The following is a 24,426-nucleotide window of genomic DNA, read 5'->3' on the forward strand; positions in this document are numbered from 1 at the left end:
TGCTATTCCTCTCTAAAACCGTCCGATGCGGACATATTTGGAATTAACTCCCCCTCCTTCCCCCGGCTTTCGCGGCTTCTAGGATAAAACTGCTAAAGGTTCGTTTTTCACATACACGGTTCTCTCATTTCACTTGCTTTTCCGCATCTCCTCTGGTTCCTCCACAGCCGGCAACCTCAACCCTGGGTTGGAAGAGAGTTTCACACGCCTCCGGGACACTGTGGAAGCCGAGTTCAGGATAGGGCGATTTGCAAACTCCACACCCTCCCCGGACTCCTGCAAGACACCCGCAGGCGACCTCTGTCCTCCCCAGCTGACCGGATCCTCAGGGTTACCGGCCCCCAGAGCTCGCCCGGCTCCGCCCCTATGGACCCGAGCTCCCCCAAGGCCGCTCGCCCTTGGTCCACCCACCTGCTCTGGCCCCGCCTACCCGGAATTACACAATCCTCCGGGTCCCGGCATCCGCCCACTGGATATCCACGCCTTTCACCAGCCCCCCGCCCCCGGGATCCTCCCACTTCGCTCTAGCTCCACCCCCCCGGAAGAGCTCGGCTTTTCCCGCCCGGGCTCCGCCTACCTGTATCTGCAAAACCCGCGTAGCCTCGGGCTCCATCCACCCGGAACTTGCACCTCCCTCCTCAGCACTGCGCGCCCGGAACCTGCGTCGCTCGCTCCGCCCAGACTCCGCCTACCCAACCTTGGCTCCACCACCCGGGAACTGCACCAGCTGCCCCGGGCTCCGCCCCGAAAACCCTCGCGGCCTGGCCTGCGCCGGCTCCTCCCCCGAATCCTGCACAAGGGGCTGGTCCAGTGGGTCCGCCTCTGGCCTGTCCCCTGGCCGAAGCCAGCCTGCCATGGAGGGGGATGTCCCCGCCGCTGCAGCCGCCTGCTACCAGCCGGCCAGCCCCCCGCGGGACGCCTGTGTCTACAACAGCTGCTACTGGTGAGGGGGCGCGGGTGCAGCCCCCGGCGTCTCCCTGGCTCTCTGGGTCTTGGCGTCGCAGCCAGGCCCCGCCTCCTCCCGGCTCCTCCCCGGGGGCTCTGGGCCTCGACTGGCGGGTTTTCTGGCTTGGGGGATGAAGGGAGAGGGAATGGCAGCTCTCGTCTCTTGAGTGTAGACTTTGGATGGTGGGGGTGGGGTGGGCGGAATTCCCAGGAATGGTAGGGTCGGTGGTGCATTACTAATGCCGGCGCTTTTCGCTTGGCCGTTTCTCAGCAGATCTCAGGGTTTGGGGGCCTGGAAGGGGAGGTGGAGGCGGAGGGTGGAGCGTAGAGAATCTTTGCAAATTACTCCGCTCAAGCCTTTGTGGTTTCACACTGATGGGAAAGTCATTTTAATTTTGGAAGAGAGTGGAAGAACGGAGATTTTGTAATAACTTTCCCAAGGTCGTTAGCTAATAGCATCCAGGAATCCAGTTCAGGCCTTCTTGTAACCAGAAACCATGAGCTTAACCACCATGTTGTCGTTATCACACCCGTTACATTTACATAGCATTTGCTACATGCCAAAACATTGTTTTGTTTATGTAAACTAATTCATTTGAGTCCCACAATTATCCTAGGAGGTAGCTACTATTGTTACCCTATTTTAAAGATGAGAACACCCAGGCACAGAGGGGCGCAACTAATTTGCCTAAGGCCACATATCTTGTGAGTGAAGGAATGGGGGTTTACCTGCAGGGTTTGGCTCTGGAGTCCACACACTATACCCCTATTCTAGGCCACCTGTGTGGCTGAATCACCACTCCTACCTTTGTCTTTTCCACTCCCACACCTATCCTTACCTTCCCCGAGTAATGACTTCTTCCCCAACTTCCAGTCTCTGCAAAAGAAATCTTAGGGCCATCTAAAATTACCTTTCCCTCCTTTAGCTGGTCATCAAACCGCCATCACCAAGAGTTTAGCGTTCGTTCAGCTCTGACTGCATGTCAGGGCCAATGCTAAATGTTTCCCTCCATGGCTAGGAGATAGGTTTTATCATTTACCTCATTTTACTAATGAAAAGACTGAGCCACAGAGAGGCTGTGTCCAAGATCATACATCTAGCAAGAGACAGTGCTGAAACTGGAACTTCTGTAATAGAGGAGTCCATGCTTCTTCCATATATATATATATATATATATTTATTTATTTTTGAGAAAATGCACATGCAAGCAGGGTAGGGGCAGAGGGAGAGGGAGACAGAGAATCCGAAGCAGGCTTGAAGCTGTCAGCACAGAGCCCAATGCAGGGCCCAAACCCACGAACAGTGATCTCATGACCTGAGCTAAAGTCAGACACTTATCCAACTGAGCCACTCAGGAACCCCCAGGAGTCCATGCTTCTTAGTTACTGCACTTTGTTTCTGTCTTACCTCTCACCTGAATCCTGTTCTTGTCCCTAATGCCCACTCATTGTTTTATGTATTCAGTCAGTAAATGTTTTTTAGGCAATTGGATCGTGTGATGCACCATTTTAGGCCCTTGGAATACAGCGATGAACAGAGTAGACAAATTCCCTGGTAAGATCTCATGGTTCTTCTGTTTTGGTTCAGGGAAAGCAAGCAAAGCCAAGTAAACCATATTTGGGTGGTGTTAAGTGTTACTAGAAAAATAAAGCTAGGTAAGAGACAGTGATTCACTATTTCATAATGGATATTTAAGGAAAGCATTGTTGATAAAGAGGTATTTGAGCAGAGATCTGAAGGAAAAAAGGGTGGGGGCTTTGTGCATTTGGAAGAAAATCATGGCAGGCGGGGGAGCAGTTGGTGCAAAGGCTCTGGGAAGAAAGTGTGCGGGAGTATTCTAGGAACAAGATGTCTGGCACAATTGGAGTGAAGCCATCTGGTGGAAGAATGGTAGGGGGTGGGCTTCTCTTCAGTAGATTTCTCCTTTAAGTTCCTTTAGCCATTGGCCCCGGGCCCTCCTTGGCTATCAGGGGCCTGTTCAGGTCCTTCCTTACAGGCCTCTGCCCAGATCTGTCCTATCCCCTCAGGTCCTGAACCTTAGCGGGCTTCACACTGCTGAAAGCCTTTCTAAATTCAGATGAGCCCTAGATCGCCTAGGAGCTTGTAAAGCATGCACATCATAGGGCTCCACTCTAGAGAGTCTGGATGTGTGAACTCTACAGTGGAGGAGTCTTAACGCTGGTTCGTTGATCCCATTTCGAGGAATACAGGCATAGACGATTTTGTCTCCTGAGCATTGCAAGTCCTTTAAGATCTGGTCACCATGTGTTTCTCCAAACCCATTTTGAACCTGCCTACTGGGCTCTACCCCAGGGTTTCTCAGCCAGGGCTTTGTCGACATTTTGAGCTTGCTAATGTTGTGAGGGGGCTGTCCTGTGTATTGGAGAGTGTATAGCAGCATCCCTGGCCTCCGCCCACTAGATGCCTGTAGCACCCTCCCGCAATTTGTGACAACCAAAAATGTCTCCAGATAGTGCCACATGTTCCCCGGGGAGCAAAACTGCTGCTGGTTGAGAACCGGTGTTCTACCCTGTCAGAACCTTTCAGGTAGGTTCTGCCGTGAAACCTTGAAACAAATGCCTCTTCTCTGCTTCAGTTAGCTTCTGTCAATTGGTACTTATCTGTTAAGACTCAGCTTAATGCTGATAGTGGTAACCAATATTAGTATGGCACTAGGTTCTTTACAGAGCACATCTGATTCTGTTGTGATTGTTTTGTATTCTTCAGATGTTGGCTGAGTGCCTGCTGTGCCCCAGGGGTCCTTTCCTTCTGCCTGCTTCTCTGATCTCAGCCCATCACCGGTAACCCTTGCAGAATCTTATTTTAATGCTGCTCTGTTAGACTTTCTGCTACCAAAATAATCATCCAGTAGGTTGGAACATCATTATCACCATCCCCCCTCTGCCCGTTTTTAAAACCAGTCAAATGGATGCTAGGGCTCACACCCAGTCTGCGCTCTTCCTGTTCCAACAGCAACTCTCAGCATTTCCAAGTATAAGGCCCTCCTTTTTAATTTTCATTTATTTAATTAAAAAAATTTTTTTTACTGTTTGTTTATTTTTGAAAGAGAGAGAGAGTGCGAGCAGGGGAGGAGCCGAGAGAGAGAGAGAGAGAGAGAGAGAGAGAGAGACAGAATCCGAAGCAGGCTCCAGGCTCTGAGCTGTCAGCACAGAGCCTGATGCGGAGCTTGAACCCCGAACTCCTGAGCTGAAGTCGGATACTCCACCGACCGACCCACCCAGGCGTCCCAAGGCCCTCCTTTTTAAATTTTTTTTTTTTTAACATTTATTTATTTTTGAGACAGAGAGAGACAGAGCATGAACAGGGGAGGGGCAGAGAGAGAGGGAGACACAGAATCGGAAGCAGGCTCCAGGCTCTGAGCCATCAGCCCAGAGCCCAACGCGGGGCTCGAACTCACGGTCGGTGAGATCGTGACCTGAGCTGAAGTCGGACGCTCAACTGACTGAGCCACCCAGGCGCCCCCAAGGCCCTCCTTTTTTAAGCGTCAGATGTTTCTTGAGATTCTCCTACATGATATTAATTGTACTTTTGAAAAAAAAATTGATGATAAAAAAGGACTATAGGTTCAATAACTCTTAACATTTAATTTTTTTCCTCCGTGTGACATTTACACATATTTGAAAAATAAAAGACAAAGTATGTCCAGCCGTATACGTATTCAGCCTGCCAACAGTTCTTGGGGTATACATGGATTCTCGAAGTCTTTGTGTTAATTCTTTGCCCATCCTTGGGACTGGGAGTGGGGGAACAAACAAGGAGAAACCACTGACCTATACCTCCCCAATCTTCCTGTGTGCCTCAAAATTAATGACTCCCTCTTCTATGCATCTTTTATGGCCATCTATGATGCTTGCTTATTTATGGATCTGTATGTCTCCTCTCACTGTCTGTGAGCTCTAGTTTATCATTATATCCTCCAAGCACTTAGCACAGTGCTTTTTACATCACAGGCTCTTGAAGATGTTTGTGAGCAACTCCAGAAAACAAATGTCTTCTGAAAACTTGGTCTTAGAACATCCGGGTTTAAGAAAATTTAGTTAATACATGGTTTATGTCATATCGAAACAGTACATTTTTGCTATTCCATACTACATATCCTATGGAAGTAGTGAGTGGCAATCTCCTGTTTTTACCTCTATCACTACTTTTTCTGTGAGATTTCTTAGGTATTTTAGAGAAAAAATCATAGGAAAAAAAACACACTCAGTTTTAGTACTTTACATGGAGTTGTATGGAGCATTGAGACAGGTAGACAAGGTCAAAACTGTGAATTGAAAGTTTATATTGCCATAAAATGGTGGCATTCATCAGTGCCATTCATGCCTGCCTTCATTTTCAGGTAGCATGGTGTAGGTGTTTGGAAATTAGGCTTTGACAGATTGAGTCACAAGTATGAGCTGAGTACTGAGGTAGCTCATTTTGAACAAAGGTGCTGTGTGGCTCATTAGGAAAAGATAGCAATCCTGAGGCTGAGCTATGAATACTGACAACAATGACTGTTTTTGTCTGTGTGGGCGTGTGCCTGTGGCCGTCAGGATGGCTTGGTTTCATGCACGGGGCATTGATTTACTTAGGTGGTTCTGACTACTGCTTTAAATATCTGAAGACCTGTCATGTAGAAAAGAGATTCACCTGGGGCAGAAGTATAAGAAGATGGGGTTCAGCACAGTATGAGAAAGAACTTTATAAAAGTCAGGGCCTGACTTGTACCAGAGGGCCGCAGGGAATACCGCTCACAGTCTCCCTCCGAAAGAATTCCTAAGCATATCACATAGCTGCCCCTGGTCTTTTCTAGCCGGAAGCCCCCCTACCCAGAACACTCATCCTGCCCCATTCCTAAGGGGAGCAGTGAACCAGTGTTAACTAAGATTTGTCAAGAGTTTATAATGTGATGTGATTATCTCCATTTTACAGATGAGAAAAGCAGATACTCAGGTGAAGATGTCTAAAGTTTGTTACCTCGTAAGTGGCAGAAAATTCCATAAGTGGAATCCACTTGTATCTCAAGTCCCTGGACCCAAAACTTGTGGAGTATTGATGCAGCATTTTATCAGTTGTAAAATGCCTCCATGTGCAGAGCAGTGCTGGGGCAGGTAATGAGCACTGTGTTAGCAGAGAGGTCAGCACACAGTTAGGTAACACCTTGTTGAGGGTGTTTCAGAGGAGGCTCAAACATCAGCCCTTTGCTGGATGAAATCGTGTTTAAAATCTCTTCCAACTGTTTTATGTCCTCGTCAGTCTTCTGTTCAAATTTGAATGACACGGAGCGTTATTGTTTAATTATATTGATCAAACTATTATTTTTGTTTCAGTGAAGAAAATATTTGGAAGCTTTGTGAATACATCAAAAACCATGACCAGTATCCTTTAGAAGAGTGCTACGCTGTCTTCATATCTAATGAGAGGAAGATGGTAAGTTGGTGAGTGATTGCAGAAAGAGAACAAGAGATTTAGAATGACAGTAGAAAGTCAATATAGTATGGGGTTAGCACCGTCCTAAAATCTGCTCTATAAAATACAGCAAGATTTTAAAGTTTGTTTTTGGAGAGAAAGAGACAGTGCTAGCTGGGGAGAGGAGCAGGAGAGGGAGACAGACTCTTAAGCAGGTTCTGTGCTGAGCATGGGCTTTGATCTCATGAGCATGAGATCATGACTGAGCTGAAATAAAGAGTTGGAACCTTAACCAGCTCAGCCACCCATCTGCCCCTAACATTTATTTTTGAATGAGATATTTTTTCCTTTCAGAGCACAGTTGAATTGGAAAAGTTTAATCACTTATTTGTAGGTCAAGAAATAGATGATGGTATATTTACATAGATTAAATCCCTTTAGGTATTAGGTTAGAGCTTTTAAAATTGCTGAGACTAGAACCACATACTGTCAGGTTTGTCTCTGGAGTGTAAATAAACTAATGGTAAACTTACATGAGGTATTAAAAAAGCAAGCCTTTAAAAAAATAAAGGAAGCCCTTAATATTTTGTGAAGTACTTTTTTTTTTTTTTTTTAAAGATCTGATTTTTTAAGTAATCCCTGTACCCAGTGTGGGGCTCGAACTCACAACCCCAAGATCAAGAGTCATACGTACTACCATTTGAGCCAGCCAGGAGCTCCATAAAGCACTTCTGTAAGCATCATTTCATTTGATGCTAATGGAAACATGGTGAAGTAGGCAGGGTTCAGATAGTTGGCTCCATTTTATAGATGAGGAAATAGAGACCCATGGAGGTCCCCTGAATAATGATGGGAAAGCAAGACTTGAATCTGCCGGCCTTCTGATTCCCAGTTGAGGCCTCTTTCTGCTTTCCAAAGAACATCAGATAATTAATTTTTTGCGTTTTCATTGTTAAAGACACTTGGAAGGATTTAGATTTCTTCTTCATTCTTTTACCTTGATTGTTTGTTGCTTGGAAATATTTTTAATTTATGTATTGCTTTAAAGAATTCAGTAGTGGTTTAACTGCAGTTGTGGCTTATGAAATTGATTGTATTTTATAGATACCTATCTGGAAACAACAAGCAAGACCTGGAGATGGACCTGTGATCTGGGTAAGATGGTCAATACAGAAGCCTCTGGTGCATTAGTACTTGTAATCCCTGAGGGGTTTGGTAAAGCAGAAGTGACAGGGCGTTAGAGACTGGCTCTGATAATTATTAATAATTGACCTTTTGGGAATAGATGTTATTTTGTCTAAGGTAGTACTTATAGACATGTTTTCATTTAATTTTATTATTATAGGGAAGATTTTATTTATGTATTTTTTTAAGTTTATTTATTTATTTTGAGAGAGAGAGGGAGAGGGAGGGAGGGAGGAAGGGGCAAAGAGAGGGGGAAAGAGAGAATCCCAGGCAGGCTCCACACTTTCAGCAGGAGCTCTGTGTATCGCTTGAACTTATGAACCATGTGATCATGACCTCAGCTGAAATCCAGAGCCAGATGCTTAATCAACTGAGCCACCCAGGCGCCCCTATAGGCAGATATATTTGTGGTCTCCTAGACTCTTATTCATTATACTGGAAGGAACTTTAGCAATATCTAGTTCAGCTGCACTTTAGAATTATCTGGATATTGTGTTAAAACAGTAGGTTTCTGGGGGCGCCTGGGTGGCTCAGTCGGTTAAGTGTCTGACTTCAGCTCAGGGCATGATTTCTTGGCTCATGGGTTCGAGCCCCACATCGGGCTCTGTGCTGACAGCTCATCCTGGAGCCTGCTTCATATTCTGTCTCTGTCTCTCTCTGCCCCTCCCCTGCTTGTGCTGTCTCTCTCTGTCTCTCTCAAATATAAATAAACAAAATTTTTAAAAATGTACGTTTCTGATTTAGTTGATCTAGATAGAGAAGGGTTCAGGAGTTAGTGTTCTTAGCAGACTCCTAAGTGACCATGCATGACTAGCATTTGAAAAACCCAGATCTACTCCAGCCGTTTCATTTTTCAGGTGAAGAAATGAGCCCAGAGGCCAAAGTGAGAAGCTCAAGGTTATCTAGCTGATCAGTGGCAGGACTAGGTCTTAGGCCCAGGCCCTTTATAGTACACATCTATGTGTTACATTAACCTATCCCCTGAAGAATTGATGGGGCTAGTAACATGAAGATAAAATAAAAGAAAAGCTTGTTTCTGATACTTATTTAAAATAAGGTATCATTCGAATTGGCATCATTTTCCTTTATTTAACTTGTATTTACTGAGTGCCTGTTATATGCCAGGCACAAGATAGGCCAAAATCCCTGGCCTCACAGAGCTCACATTCTTGCCTCCTTCACCAGCGGGTGGTTTGCTGCTCTAACATTAAAGCCAAAATCCAGTTTTGGCCCAGTTAATCCAGTTAAGGCCCAACTGGGGTTGACTCCCAGTACTGCCACTGGTGGCTGTGTGAGCTGGACATGTTACTTGCCTTCCTTGTGCAGCGTCCTCCTCTGGTTAGTGGGGTAGGGAGTCTTTTAAGTGAGATAATGCGTGTAAAGCATTATCCTGGCACGGGGTATGGTGTCTGGTTCTGGTGCTCGAGAAGTGTTAGCTTCCCTCGTTAGCAACGATGGCTACAGGACCCCTGTTGTACACTGTCCATCGGCCCTAGAGGTCGTCTCCATCGCTGAACCACTCAGCTGATTTTGAGTCACGGTCTTCTCCTTTTAGACAAACTTGAAGAGAAAGGGCCTGTGGTCATGTCCCCCTAACCCAGCATCTCACGGCAGCCCAGGGTGGCGACTCCTCTTGTAAGAAGTCCCCCCCCCCCCACCCAACATCCTCTGGCAGATGTATCTTTGCTGCAAGGCTGTCTTGTTGTAGGAAGTGGGTAGGCGGCCCTGAGTGGGTGGAGACACCCAGTCCCAAGAAGCGGATCACCTTCTATGTGGGCTTCCCTCCCCGAGCCCAGCTTGGTCTTTTCCGGGCATCTGGGCAAGCGCTGAACCCAACTCGGAGAGTGAGGCTGCTCCCGCTTGATCTGTATTCCTTGACTCCACATCTGTGCTTATAAAGGCGACTTGGAGTTGAGGCCTACTTTCCTTCTCAAGTTCATCAGCCATCTGGGATGTAGGAATGTGGACCCAAACTAAGTGAGAGATTGTGGGTATTCATTGCTTATACGTTTCCACAAGCTGTACTTTGTTGCTGGAACACTGTCCCCTCAGGCAGGACTCAACAGTGGCAGCCTTTCCTCAGTGAAACTCTTCCTTGGCTGTTGGGCCCCCCTCCCCTCTGTTTCTTGGTTGGCTTTTATAAATTTTTTTTTTTTTTTTTTTAATTTGAGAGAGAGAGAGCTGGGGAGGGGGGCAGAGGGAGAGAGAGAGAGAATCTTAAGCAGGCTGCATGCTCAGCATAGAGCCTGACATGGGGCTCAGTCCCATGACCGTGGGATCATGACCTGAGCCAAAACCAAGAGTCAGATGCTCAACTGACTGAGCCACCCAGATGCCCCCATCTTGGTTAGCTTTTAAAAAGTTTTTACTTACATAATCTCCTTAATTGTCTCAGCAACACTGAGGTGGACAGTGCACTTAGCTCCATTTTATAAAAGAGGAAGGGGAGGGGCCAAAGTTTGACCAGAATGTCTTCGCCTGCAAGGCTCCCTGCTGTCTGCCATCATCACACTGTCCCTCCGGTAGCACTTGGCTGTTTCACACTCTGCTGTGGGGACTCCTCGGGGTCAGGACTTACCTTTCTCATCTTTGCATCTTTGATATTTCAGTAGCACTGTTAACTACAAGTAAAAGGGAGTATGCACTCTTCAAAACCCCTGTAATATGAGGTAGAAGATGTCAAGAGAGAAACAGATTTGGGACAAGGCCAGAGACTGCTTCTGGCAGGAAGTAGGAGACCCATGGGAAGTGAGCATGTGAGCGGGCACTCGAGGGATGGATATGGGGAGAGAGGTGGAAAAGTTTGCTGCAGAAGGATGGGAATAACACATACACAGCCAGGTGTGGGCTGGAAGGTGGGTTGCTCCTACTTTATTTCTCTGGAGGGCAGGATGCATTAAGGGGCGTGCAGGGCAGAAGCGTCCATTTCTGATGCTATTTCTGCTTTATGAAGATAGCATTGGAGCCAAAGGAAGCTCTTAGGCTTTGATGGCACAGCATCTCCAGTCTTAATTAATCACCCCCTCCCCTCCATAGGGTCGATAAAACAACGTTTGAGAAAGTGCTCTTTAAGCTCCGAAGTACTAGAAATATAAGGTGGTGTTACTTATGTGGTACTAATGTGATTGAGCTTTTTATCTCCCAGTGCTGTTCTCTATGAGAGCGCTTTTCTTTCAAGGGACTCAGAGCATCAGACTGCCCTCCTGCCCCTCGATAACTTCCCTGACATCCCTTCTAGCCATTAACTGGTGTTGGACAGTGCCCACCGTCTGGGAGTGAGGGATACACCATGGCTGAGCCACAAAGGAGAAGCTGTCTTCATCTTTCCCCTAAATGGCTACAGATTAGGGCTTGGCTGATTTAGCAACATCGTATAGTCCTTCTTTCCCATTCTAGGCTAACCCAAGCCATCCCCTTTGTTAAGTTTGGAGGATATCCTTGCATACTTTTTTCTCAATGCGTATACATGCATGTGTACTTCAGAATGTACATGTGTATGTATACACAGAACTTTTTATTTTATTAAAATCCAAGTTAACATATAGTATAATAATGATTTCAGGAGTAGAATTTAGTGATTCATCTCTTACGTTTAACACCCGCTGCTCATCCCAAGTGTCCTCCTTAATGTCCATCCCCCCACCAACCTCTCTTCCAGAAACCCTGTTCTCTGTACTTAAGAGTCTCTTATGGTTTGCCTCCCTCTCTGTTTTTATCTTATTTTTCTCTCCCTTCTCCTATGTTCATCTGTTTTGTTTCTTAAGTTCTACATAAGAATGAGATCATGTATTTATCTTTCTCTAACTTATTTCCCTTAGCATAATACCCTCTAGTTCTGTCTACATTGTTGCAGATGGCAAGATTTCGTTCTTTTTGATCACCAAGTATACTCCATTGTATATGTATACCATATCTTCTTTATGCATTCCTCAGTTGATGGACATTTGGGTTCTTTCCATACTTTGGCTGTTGTTGATAGTGCTGCTATAAACATGGGAGTATATGTGCCTCTTCAAATCAGCATTTTCTATATCCTTTGGGTAAATTCCTAGTAGTACAATTGCTGGGTCATAGAGTAACCCTATTTTTAATATTTTGAGGAACATCCATATTGTTTTCCAGAGTGACTGTACCAGTTTGGATTGCCACCAGCAGTGCAAAAGGGTTCCCCTTTCTCTGCATCCTTGCCAACATCCGCTGTTTCCTGAGTTGTTAATTTTAGCCATTCTGACAGATGTGAGGTGGTATCTCATTATGGTTTTGATTTCTGTTTCCCTGATGGTGAGTGATGTTGAGCATCTGCATTCTTTCACGTATCTGTTAGCCATCTGGATGTGTTCTTTGGAAAAGTGTCTATTCATGTCTTTCGCCCATTTCTTCAGTGGATTATTTGTTTTTTGGGTGTTGAGCTGGATAAGTTCTTTATAGATTTTGGATACTAACCCTTCATCCGATGTCATTTACAAATATCTTCTCCCATTCCACAGGTTGCCTTTTAGTTTTATTGATTGTTTCCTTCACTGTGCAGAAGCTTTTTATTTTCATGAGGTCCCAATAGTTCATTTTTGCTTTTGTCTGCCTTGCCCCCAGAGATATGTCTAGTAAGAAGAAGAACCTTGCTCATCTGAGGTCAAAGAGGTTGTTGCCTGTTTTTTTCTCCTCTAGGATTTTGATGGTTTCCTGTCTTATATTTAGGTCTTTCATCCATTTTGAATTTATTTTTGTATACCCATAGCTTTTAAAAAATAATATGTAGTACATATATGCAGTTTATTTTTCCTATCCAACTATGTAGCATACCCTTTTTTCCATTTTCTTTTTTTTTTTTTAAATTTTTTTTTAACGTTTATTTTTGAGATAGAGAGAGACAGAGCATGAATGGGGGAGGGTCAGAGAGAGAGGGATACACAGAATCTGAAACAGGCTCCAGGCTCTGAGCTGTCAGCACAGAGCCTGACGTGGGGCTCGAACTCACGGACCGTGAGATCATGACCTGAGCCAAAGCCGGACGCTCAACCGACTGGGCCACCCAGGCGCCCCCCACCCCCCCTTTTCAAAATTATTTTTATTTTATTTTTGAGAGACAAGAGAGCATGAGTGGGGGAGGGGCAGAGAGAGAGGGATACACAGAATCCGAAACAGGCTCCAGGCTCTGAGCTGTCAGCACAGAGCCTGACGTGGGGCTTGAACTCACAAACCGTGAGATCATGACCCAAGCTGAAGTCGGACACTCAACTGACTGAGCCACCCAGGCGCCCCCACTTTTTTCCATTTTCTACATAAATTTACCTAATCTTTTTAGTAGCTGCGTTGTGGTTTATTTCTCTCTGGTGGACTTTTGACTGTTTCTGAATTTTCACTATTATAAACAGTGCTGCAGAGATTTTCTTTGCATATATACCTTTACATGCATATGGCCATTTTATCTGTTGGATGGATTCCTAGAGGTAAACTTGCTAGGTTAAAGGGTATACATTTAATATATATGAACATTTTCAGTACTTATTTAAGTGTTCCGTATCACCGGATGTTTAGTCTTTTTTTTAGGGATTAGCATTTGCTTTATTTTGCTATTATAAGAAGAACTGTGTTTTGTATTCATTTTTAATGGTTTTATATATATATATATATATATATATGTATATATATATAATGCATTTTATGTTTTATATATATTTGTATATAATATATCTTATATATATATTTCATATGTACCATTTTAATGGTTTTATATATATGTGTATATATAAAAATATATGTATATATATGAAACCATTAAATGGTATATATAAAATATATATAAATATATTACATATAAAACATAAAATCCATCATTACTGTAACCTATAACACTGTATTCACGATGGTGAAGTAACTTGGTTAACTTCAGCAACTTTTATTTCTAGGATTACCATGTTGTCCTGCTTCATGTCTCAAGTGGTGGACAGAGCTTCATTTATGATCTTGACACTGTCCTGCCATTTCCCTGTCCTTTTGACACTTACGTGGAAGATGCATTTAAGTCTGATGAGGACATCCATCCACAGTTTAGAAGGTGAGGAGATTTAGGATGGATTTACCTACTTTCTGAGGTTAAACCTTGACAGTTGTATGGAGTGTGTGTGTGTGTGAGGTTTTGTGGGGTTTTTTTGGCATTTGTTTCGCACAGATCACTTGTTTTGGCATCACTATTGAGTTGATACTTGAAAATGATGTGCTACACAGAAGATTCAAAGTGTTTTGAAGTTTTAAAGGTTGTCCAACATATAAAGGTTGACATCTTTTAAAAATGTGTGTGATGAGATCCAAGGTGTCTTCTGAAAGCCAGTTTGGGGATTTCTCTCATGTGTGTGTGTTTGTGGGTATGTGTGGGTGTGTGGGGTGTGGCCTTAATGATGACACAATTGAGAGGTCTGTGATGGTGGTGCCTAAAGGTTATGCCCCTTGTCCCTGGCATACAATCGAGTAAATAAAGACAACTGGATGTATTTCTGTGCCTGTGTAGTTTTTTTATTTCAGCTGATCCTTTCTTGTGGCTTCTTTAACAGGTTATAAAGCTGCATCTATATTTGTGTATTACTGGTAGTACAAAAATGCCTGGGTACTTTCATGTATGTCATTGAAAATGAGTCTGTATAAAAATTGAGTTAGAATTTCACTGGGAAACCTTGCTAATGTAAATGAATGTTGCTTTATTTGCAGGAAATTTCGAGTGATCCGTGCAGATTCGTATTTGAAGAACTTTGCTTCTGACCGATCTCACATGAAAGATTCCAGTGGGAACTGGAGAGAACCTCCTCCATCATATCCCTGCATCGAAACTGGAGGTGAGCCAAAGGTGCCTCCTCAGAGAGGTTTCCGGTCACCATGCACATCAGCATCGCCCCTTAACCAAGGACAAAAATTGTGTGTTGGTATTTGTATGAAACTCCCTGAGTCGTAAGAAGATGAGAGGGAGCATAGATGTGCGTATCTGTTAGATTCAGGAATCGAAGCCCAGAGAACGGGACTGGAAGGCACAAGACCTCACGGCAGAGGGGAGGTGTGCAGGAGCAGAACCATGATACTTGCACACCACCAGAGTGCAGGTTGGTCTGCTGCCAGGACGCTGGGCTTCAGGAGGTCTGTGGGCTTGTCCTTCAACACTGGAGCTAGTAGCACCTTGCCTTGGTGGGGTTTTCTGTTAAGGTGACAGCAGCCCCTAGGGCATCCTTGCGGTATGTGAGATGTCATTTCCCTGGCTCTCTGATAAGACCTGCAGTAGAAGGAAGGGAGAGCCAGCAGATTTTCTTGTACCACTCATCTCCTTTATGTGCTTTTAGGCATCAGTCCAGTTAATAATTTTCTGAGATTTAAGGAGATAAAGAGTTCTTCACCCTGTTCCTGTTGTTTGGCGTTGGCGCGAGCTTGAAACATTGTAAGTAATTCGCACTGTCGCCATTTCTTGCGGAGGCCATCCCGTCCCGTGGATGAGCCTTCTGTGTGAAATGCTCTTGTCAGCTGTGCAGCGTGCCAGAAAAATAGGGCAGTAGCATTCGGAGCTCAGCAAGGAAGAAAGTAAATATAGTTGGTGTATCTGAACACCAAAAGAGGATTCAACTGATGTTTGAGGCCCTCTGTGAAAGGCTGTTACGATTTTAAAAATTTATCTCAGAGCTGCTTTTTGGTCCGCCAGCCTGCTTCCTAGTCTGGGCGTCAGAAATGGGATCGCTCCTGGGTTGGGAGAGGGCATCACAGGTCTTCCTTCTAGTCTCGGACAGCCTGTCATATAGGCTGTGGTCTGGGACAGTGTGCCTTCAGCCACCCCCCGTTTCTCTTCTAGACGTGAGCACCGATGCAGAGCCAGCCCATGGCAGGCACTCAGTAAACACCAGCCCGCCAGCCCGAGCCTCTTCCGGTCATTCCTTTCGGTTTCGATGACTGCTGCCCAGTAGATGCTATTTTGTGCTGGCCGCTTTACGTATTAGCTTAGTTTTTACCACAACGCAGGCCAACTTTAATTTCCTCACTTGATAGATGCATGCATTTAAGTGCATTAAGGTTAAAGTGAGCCCTTTGCCTCCGATGCACAGCTGGGGAGGATGAGGAGGGGGATGGTGGTGTCTCTTTCTGCCTTGTGTGTAGTTAGTTCATCAGGGACCTCCTGAACTTGGGGTGGAAACAAAAGAATCTGCTCTGAAGTGTGGGGTAAACTGACTGGTTTTTCATGTCATAATTTAACCACACCGTGATGTTCTGTCAGGTGGTAAATTAATTACTTCAAATCCTGTGTTTATCAAAGGAATGTATTTGAAGTTAGGATAAGTGAGATTTACGTGTAGCTAATTGGTAGTGTTTTATAAAAAATCAGGATAAAAAATGGTTCAAGAAAATATCCAACTTTGGAGTGTGTATGTGGCTCAGTTAAGCATCTGACTGCGGCTCAGGTCATGATCTCTTGGTTTATGGGTTCGAGCCCCACATGGGGCTCTGGTGACAGCTCGGAGCCTGGAGCCCACTTCAGATTCTGTGTCTCCCTCTCTCATGTGTGTGCACACACTCTCTCTCTCTCTCTCTCAGAAAAAAATTAACGTTAAAAAAAATGTTTTTTTAAAGAAAGTGCCAAATTTTAATGCATGTTTTAGGAACTTTAATATATATCAGCTTCACTCAGAACCCTGAGTTTAGTTGTGGAATTAACTCTTATGACTTAAAGTTTAGTACATTTGATATGTAGAATATTGGGATAATATGTTTAATAGTTTCGGTGGCCATGTGTCTGCAAGATCGCTGTTTTCTTTTCTTTTAAAAAATTTTTTTTTAATGTTTGTTTATTTTTTAGAGAGAGATAGAGCGTGAGCAGGGGAGGGGGCAGAGAGAGAGGGAGACACAGAATCCGAATCAGGCTCCAGGCTCTGAACTGTCAGCACAGAACCCAGCCCGATGTGGGGCTCGAACTCACGAGCCATGGGATCATGACCTGAGCCGAAGTTGGATGCTTAACCAACTGAACCACCAGATGCCCTGTCTTTTTTTTTTTTTAAGTTTATTTATTTTGAGACAGAGTACATGGGGGGAGGAGCAGAGAAAGGAGGAGAGAGAAAATCCCAAGTAGGCTTTGCACTGTCAGTGCAGAGTGCAGGGCTCGAACCCAGGAACTGTGAGATGACCTGAGCTGAAATCAAGAGTTGAGTGGTTAACTGAATGAGCCACCCACACACCCCAAGACCGCTATTTTCAACTCCGCGTTTAATGTGTTTTAAAGAAAAGATCTCTTTTTTTTTTCTGAGGAGAAGGAAACTGAAATTCACGGTCATATAGCCTTGCCCTGAAGAGTCAGTTCCAGCACTAGCCACTGATGTCTCAGTTTTAAAAGACATTTTCTTAGGCTGAACTATAGAGTACACCAAATTTCCCCCTCTCTTTCTAAGTCCTTTCCTGCCTCTGGTCCACATACACTTCTCATCCTCCCGCTTCCAAATGTATGGTAACACTGGCTACTTTGAGCCAAGCTGGAGGACCGGTGTTAAGTAAACGAACAGAAATGTTGTAGTGCCTCGTGGGGAGATTAGAGGCAGACGTTTATTTGTTTTGCCTTGATCTTTAAAAAATTTTTATTTTTGGGGCGCCTGGGTGGCCCAGTCGGTTAAGCGGCCGACTTTGGCTCAGGTCCGTGAGTTCAAGCCCCGCGTCGGGCACTGTGCTGACAGCTCAGAGCCTGGAGCCTGTTTCAGATTCTGTGTCTCCCTCTCTCTGACCCTCCCCCATTCATGCTCTGTCTCTCTCTGTCTCAAAAATAAATAAACGTTAAAAAAATTAAAAAAAAATTTTTTTTTAATTTTGTTTTTATACATTGATCTTGTACACAATGAATGGTTGCAGATAGTAGTCATTTTTTCTCTGATGACATTAAAAAGTCTTAGAAAACAAAACAAAAAAAGGGAGGGAGGGGAAAAACTCTTAGAAAACAAATACAGATTTTTTTAAAAGTAGTTTGTTAAAAAAGTTCGCAGACTTACTGGGCTCTAATGGAGTTTGACACCTACCCAGGTCAGCAAGAACTTCCGCCCCATCTCACCTGACAGATGCCTGTCTTACCTTTATTTCCAGTTGCGTTCCTAGCTGTCTGAGGACTTCAACAAAAGTTGTTTATTTAGCTTTTTCATTATAAAGGTGTTAGCGAATCTGTTTCTAGTTTTCTATATCCTAAGTGCTTGCTTTCATTTTTAAAGATACAGTGTTGGGTAACGTATACTAGATTTACATGTTTTTCTTCTGTCAGTTCTTTAAAGACGTCTCTCTTGTTTTCTGCATGCACAGGCTCTGATCTCTTATTCATTACTCTGAATGTAGTGTGTCTTTTTTTCTCTGAATATTTTTTAAGGTTTTTCGCTTTATCACTGGTTTTTAGCAATTTGATTATGATGGACTAGTGTAGTCTCCTTTAGGCTTATTCCACTTGAGTTTTTTGTTTTTTTTTAAGATCTTTAGATTGATGGATTTATAGTTTTCATCAAATTTGAGAACATTTGGCCGTTATTTCCTCACATTTTTTCTGACCCCTTTTTAAGTTCGTGTCCTTCAGCTACACATTGGTTAGATGGCTTGGTATTATTCTCAGAGGTCAGTAGGTCTGGTTGTTTTTTTCATACATTTTATGTATGTGCTTCATTTTGAATAATTCTTTTATTTTGTTGCAAATTCATTGTTCTTTTTTTTTTTAATTTTTAAGTTTGTTTATTTAGAGAGAGACAGCATGGGTGGGAGAGGGGCAGAGGGAGAGGGAGAGAGAATCCCAAACAGGCTCCGCACCATCAACACAGAGCCTGATACAGGGCTTGAACTCATGAAACCATGAGATCGTGACCCAAGCCAAAACCGAGAGTCAGATGCTTAACCGACTGAGCCATCCAGGCATCCTGCTCTTATCTTCTGCATTAACTACTTTGTTGTTAACTTCATCCAGCACATTCTTTTCATTTTACATATTTTATTTTTTTTATGTCTAGACATTCCATTTTGGACTGATTTAATACCTTTCATTTCTCTCTCTCTTCATTATGCTCCTGTTTTTCTCCAGCCTTTTGAACATAGCCCAGGATATTACATTTAGTTGTCCCGTCTCCTCAGTCCCCTTCAATCCCTGGCAATTTCTTTGTTTTGTTTTGTTTTGTTTTGTTTTCTTTCCTTTTACAACTTTTCCACTTTTGAAGAGTCAGTTATTTGTAGAGTGTCCCTCACTTTGGGTTTCTGTGATGTTTTGTCATAATTAGATTGAGGTTATGCATTTGAGACAAGAATACCACAGAAGTGATGTTGAACCCTTCTCCATCTGGATAATTTTCCCTTTTTTTGGTCTTCTGGGTTGTTGTATTGCTGTTAAGCCAATAAACCAATTGTGTTTTCAGTGAACATTTCTTTCATGTATTTTTTAGATTCCAAAATGAACCTGAATGATTTTATCAGCATGGATCCTGAGGTAGGATGGGGAGCTGTCTACTCCCTGTCTGAATTTGTACATCGGTTTGGCAGTCAGAACTACTGAAAGGGACATCTGGATGTAAACTATGGAGAAATTCTAGGACATGAACAGTCCAGTCCATCTCTTCATTTGGGACAGCAAACACTATGGTACATTTGGCTTGGAATTATATTTTCTTCTTTTAATTCAGTTGAGTTGAAACATGAATGAACAAAAAAATTAATAAATAATTTTTTTGAGGGGTGCCTGGGTGGCTCAGTTGGTTAAGCTTCTGACTTTGGCTTAGGTCATGATCTCATGGTTCGTGAGTTTGAGCCCCGCGTCGGGCTCTGTGCTGACAGCTCAGAGCCTGGAGCCTGCTTTGGATTCTGTGTTTCCCTCTCTCTCTCTGCCTCCCCTCCCCCACTCATGCTTTTTCTCTCTCTCTCTCTTTCTCTCTCTCTCTCAAAAATAAATAAACATTAAAAAAACTTTTAAAAATAATAATTTTTTTGATATGTCAGATTGAAACTTGATGCAGTGTCTATTTGCTAAGAAATTCCAATGCTCATTTGTTAAAACATGTGACCACTCATGCCAGTCATTCCTTCTGTTATGATATAGATGCGTGTATTTCATGTCTGTTTCGGATGTTTCCTTCCTCTCCCATTGCCCTGTCAGCTCCTTGAGGGCAGGGTGGTGGCTCATTGCTCTATGAACCTCTAATGCCCCCAGCAGGTGCCCATAAAATGTTTGCTGGTGATTGTGCTGCTGCTTGAAGAGGGCTGATACTGTGAGCTGAATCAGCAATAAGTATTAGTCTTTTTGGACTACGATGTTCTTCAGAAAAGACTGCAGCCCTCTCAGGCTTGAGTGTTACTTGGCCTATTTATACATGTTTTTAAATAAAATTGATTTAAAAGTAATTTTGTTTTGAAGATTTTGTGTTGATGATCTGAGATAACCAAGAGTGTCTCACTTGTAGATGGGGACCATTGCTTTAAAATACATGCATCAATCTCCCTTCTTGAAGGTGTTTTGGAAATTTGGCTTTCATCGTATAATTCCACATAAAAGATGTTTGGCATTAAACTGGCATGGCATATAGCACCAACTTGCATGCGTGTCTTTATGATTCTACTATAACAATGAGCGATTTCTTAAAGCAAGGATGTCTAGGTTTTTGGTCTTAGACGAGTTTGCTGCTTATTGAGAAACTTTCATTTAATGTAGATCTTCTGCCTTGTGCTGTGGAGGGACAGCTCAGTTGTCACGAATCAGTCAGAGGAAATGTCATGTATCCGTTTGGTACAGCTGACCAGGAGGATTCTGGGAGAAAGTGAATGAACCTTTGGTAAGAGGAATGCAAACACAACCTCTTAAGTTATTTTATAATTTAGAACCAATTATAGACCTCGCACTTACATATCTTTATTTGACTTTTCGATGGTCACTTAAAAAGCATGTGGCTAAAATGATGGAACTACTTTGTCTTGAGCAGAGAATTTCAGAGGGACCAAAGATTGTAATCAGATTTACAAATTGCATTTTTGGAGCGTTTTGTTTTGTTTTGTTTAGTTTTGTTTGCCAATTTATGAGCAGGTTTCCAATCTGGTATTCATAGCTGTGTCTAGTACAGACCAATCAGACAATGTGTGTGTGTAAGTTTAAACTTCCCAGCCACCTTTGTCTTGAAATTGAAAACCCCTTCTAGCCAGTGTTGGGAGCAAGGCTTACAGTTTTAAGCCTGTTAAAATGTCTAGTGGTCATAATTTTGAGTTGTTAGGAGGAATAGAGAACGTTTGTTGTCTTTTCTACTTACCACTCCTCATTTCTACAGCTCCCTTTGGGGAATTCATCTTTGTACATTTCATGTCCTTGTGGCCTGTAAATGCAGGTATATAGCTTAAGCGGGGCCAGGCTTGGAGCCCACTCTGGACAAGTCTAATGACCTGTCACAGTGTTCTCTGGATTTGCTGTATTGATGTCCAGAGAGAGAAAAAAATCTCTCCCTGAGGAGTGCTAAACTAGGGGACTGGGAGCTTAGGGCATCCTGACTGCCTCCGAAGGGCCCAACTGCAGAATGCAGCCCCGCAGAGCTGAGAGCAGAGCAGGAGCCCTGAGGGCATTTCGGAGCGCCTGGATCTTTCTGTGCTTCAAGTCGGCCACAACTTTTGAACTTCCCAGTTACATAAACTAGTGGATTCCTTTTTCTCTTCAGCTTGTGTGAGTTGGATGGCCATTAGTTTTAACTGAAAGGTGAGTTCCCTTTCAAGACTTTTCTTGAAAACTGTCAGGAACTGTATTTTTGTCTTTCTATGCTTAATGTTTCTCTGAGGTCAGATTAGCTTTTCATTACACTCAACATGTGAGAGAGAACTAAATAAAATACTGATAAATCCTGTCTGTTTGGAAAGAGGAACTTTCAAGAACAGGGGAATTTGTAAGAATTTGTAGAATTTGTAAGTTGACTATGAAAATAAGAGAAATAAGGCATCTCTGAGAATCTGACATGGGATGGAGCAGGGAAGCACCATAGAAAATGGCTCCTAGGTCAGTAGAACTGACTATCTGATTGGAGATAGTTTTTTAAGCAAGACTATATCTTTCAGAAGAGGGGTTGGTTTGCAATGGAAGTAAAAACCTGTTTTGTATATGTGGTTTTCTCAGTTTAATTTTTATTTAAAAAAATAGGTGGTGCATGCACATTGTACTAATTCAAAATATATAAAAGTGTATAGTAAAAAGTCCTCTGTGCTTCAATCTTCTGATCTCTCTATCCAGAAACAGCTCATTTTCAGTTTCTTTTGTATTCTTTCAGGAATTTTTATGCCCATGTATGCATGTAGGTATTATATATTAAGTTCTGGTTTTTTTCCTCCCCACAAGTGGCACCAGTCTAAACATTTTTCTGCATTTTACTTTTTAAAGTTAATACACTTGGATATTTTCTAATCAGTACATGTTGAACTTCCTCATTCTTTTTAAGGGTTGCATTGTATTGTGTGGTATGCACAGCCCATAATTTCCCAGTCCTTTTAAAGTTGTTTTTAGTCTTTTGGTATGACAAAACTGCTTGACAGAATATTTTTTGTCTATGTGTCTTTCTAACAGTTGTCGAGATAAATTTTGAAAGTGTAGACTGCTAGTTGTCCCATAGTATGCATGCTCCTTTTTTTTTTTTTCCTAAAGAAGGGAATAGTAAATAATATCTATAAAGGGCCAAATAGCAAATACTTTAGACTTTGCATGCCATAAGGTCTTTGCCATAACTGCTCAACTTTGCCTTTGTAACTGGAAAGCAGCCATAGACAGTATGTAAACGAATGGATATGTTTGGCTGTGCTTCAGTAAAACTCTGTTTATAAAGCCAGGGGACTCAAGGATTTGACCGTTGGGCTATAATTTGCTGTCCCTTGTTCTAGAGTAAGCGTTGTAGCTGGTGTGTGGCTGCTTTGCCAGGGACTGCAGTTCCCAGTCTCCTTTGCAGCTAGCTGTGGCCACGTGATCAGGTCCTCACCATTGGATTGTAAGGGGCTGACTTGTGAAACACTGCCTACCCAGTCCGTCACACCTTTCCCCCCTACTGATGAATGGTTGAGGACTAGAATGATCTCAGAAGCTGTCCATTGAGGATAGCAGAGCACCATCAGACTGGATTCCTGAATGCCCTATGAAGCTGAGCCTCATGCCTACTTGAAAAGTATATTGTGGAACTGATCCACAGAGACAAACTTGGGTGTTTCTTTAAGTCACAGAATTATTGGCGAGTCTTGACTTAGCAGTTTAGCTCTCCCTAAATAATACAGTGCCCATTTAGGCATTTGTAACAGGGTATTTTTTGACTGGGTCAGAAATTGTGATATTCTGTGTGGAGTCAGATCTTCTGTGTGCTTGTGCAAGCCACCCTCTAAGTGTCCTACAATGTGTGTGGAATTATTGCCCTTCACAGAATGTTCAGGAACACTGAAAACAGATGTCCATTAGTACCTCTTGTTGTGCGTGTGGTTCGGAGCCTTGTGGGAAAGAAGCCACATGAGCCCTGTTCTCATATATGGTTCAGATATGTTCGGGACCGTCTGATAGCCTAGGAGCTCTGAAAACAATCCTTGCTAGATGAGAGACAAACAGGTTCCTGAGAATAACACCTGAGTGGGGGAGACGTGGCCAAGTGGCTCCGACTGGATGATGAGGACTGGAGGTTGGAGGGATCTCAGGTGGCAGTTGAAAATGTGAGGCATGCCTCCCCATTGCTCCCCCTTCGCCGTGCACTCTGGCCCTCCCTCCGCCATCCTCTTGAAAGCCCTGTCTTTGGGGAATGAAAACAAGGAACTGTCCATCGGGGCCCAGCATGGCTCCATGGGAACCTTGGAGGGAGCTGGCCTTGGGCAGAAGGAGATCAGCAGTCTGACAAAGGTTGGAGTTTTGGCGGTTGAATGGTTGGCTCAGAGCATCGGAGCAGCAGTGTGATGTAGCCTGAGGCTGTGGCTCTGCTTCTCTGAACCCCTGTTTCACCATGACTTTGAAGTAGAAAATGACCTTACATGGGACTCACAGGCTAGTGGGGGCTTGAGTACACGCCACTTGTAATGGTGAGCACCCCTGATGGGTCGCAGAAATTCCTAGTGGAGAATGCTTTTCTAAAAAGCTGGATTTAGTGAAGATGTGTTGAATTCGTCAAGGTTTGGGATTACTATAAATGTAATGGGTTTGTACTTGTGGTTGGAAGCCTGGGACGTACCAGACACATCCCATTAAGGGAAGGAGTCATACTCATTTGCCTTCAATAAGTTTTGGAGAACAGAGTTAGAAGTTACAAGGAGGTAGTTTCCCTTCCTCTGTCCCTGCCTCCTTCTCTCCATCTTCCCTCCATCCATCCATCCATCCGTCCATCCGTCCGTCTGCCCATTTACTCCAGGTCTATTGCATGCCTACCACTTGCAAACTTGGGCCGTGACAAACGGGACAGAACTGTCTAAAAGAAGACTGATGCAGAGTGCTCATGTTAAGGGACAGAGGGCTGCCACACCCCTCTCATTAGCAAGTAAGCGGAGAGCCAGCCTTTGTGGAGCCTGTTCCACAGAAATCTTTTGGTAAAGACTTGGCACTTAGAAGATTGCACTTGAACAAATATGTAAGCCAAACTGAAGAACTGTCCTGTAATTACTTAAAAGGGCCTTAAGGAAGGAAGTGTCTGTTGTAGTACAGGTGGTATAGAACCAGAAAATTTGGAAATATATGAAGACCCTAGGATCAGAAAGAAAAGTTGAGCCTGGACCACAATTATTCACTTAGTAACCCCTGGTTAGGGGTTATCGTCAGTTCTCTAGCGAGGACTTGCTGAAGACTCATATTGGCACCTGCTGCTTCTTCCGTGTGGTTGGATGTAGGTGTACGTGTTGAGTATACAGTACTCATTCTGGAAGTTAACGACGGTCTTTGC

The 24,426-nt window shown here is 43.6% G+C and overlaps 1 protein-coding gene across 8 annotated transcripts; it reads left to right on the forward strand.

The window, feature by feature from the left end:
- The first annotated feature begins 647 nt into the window (after positions 1 to 647).
- Positions 648 to 20,486, forward strand: NTAQ1 (N-terminal glutamine amidase 1). 8 transcript variants are annotated; one of them, XM_042972740.1, is made up of 8 exons: positions 648 to 943; positions 2,429 to 2,500; positions 6,280 to 6,379; positions 7,463 to 7,513; positions 13,450 to 13,598; positions 14,246 to 14,370; positions 14,866 to 14,960; positions 18,958 to 19,046. In XM_042972740.1, the coding sequence occupies exons 1-7, from the start codon at positions 855 to 857 to the stop codon at positions 14,952 to 14,954; spliced, it is 675 nt and encodes a 224-aa protein (XP_042828674.1). In that variant the 5' UTR covers positions 648 to 854; the 3' UTR covers positions 14,955 to 14,960; positions 18,958 to 19,046. The 8 variants fall into 8 exon arrangements, 7 of the variants coding, with proteins under 7 accessions (XP_042828674.1, XP_042828673.1, XP_042828675.1 ...); XR_006212812.1 differs by lacking the exon at positions 14,866 to 14,960 and adding an exon at positions 20,217 to 20,486 and having other exon boundaries at positions 661 to 943; positions 18,958 to 19,153; XM_042972744.1 differs by lacking the exons at positions 648 to 943; positions 14,866 to 14,960 and adding exons at positions 3,417 to 3,493; positions 3,674 to 3,747 and having other exon boundaries at positions 2,428 to 2,500; positions 18,958 to 19,241.
- Positions 20,487 to 24,426: the final 3,940 nt, after the last annotated feature.

This window comes from Panthera tigris, chromosome F2, assembly GCF_018350195.1.
Source record: "Panthera tigris isolate Pti1 chromosome F2, P.tigris_Pti1_mat1.1, whole genome shotgun sequence".
NCBI lineage: Eukaryota > Metazoa > Chordata > Mammalia > Carnivora > Felidae > Panthera > Panthera tigris.

Excerpts from the sequence above, each read along its gene's own strand:
- NTAQ1 (XM_042972739.1), top strand. The coding sequence starts at position 855 with ATGGAGGGGGATGTCCCCGCCGCTGCAGCCGCCTGCTACCAGCCGGCC. Across the intron at positions 6,380-7,462 it reads TATCTAATGAGAGGAAGATG|ATACCTATCTGGAAACAACA; the intron begins GTAAGTTGGTGA and ends TGTATTTTATAG. Across the intron at positions 13,599-14,245 it reads ATCCATCCACAGTTTAGAAG|GAAATTTCGAGTGATCCGTG; the intron begins GTGAGGAGATTT and ends CTTTATTTGCAG.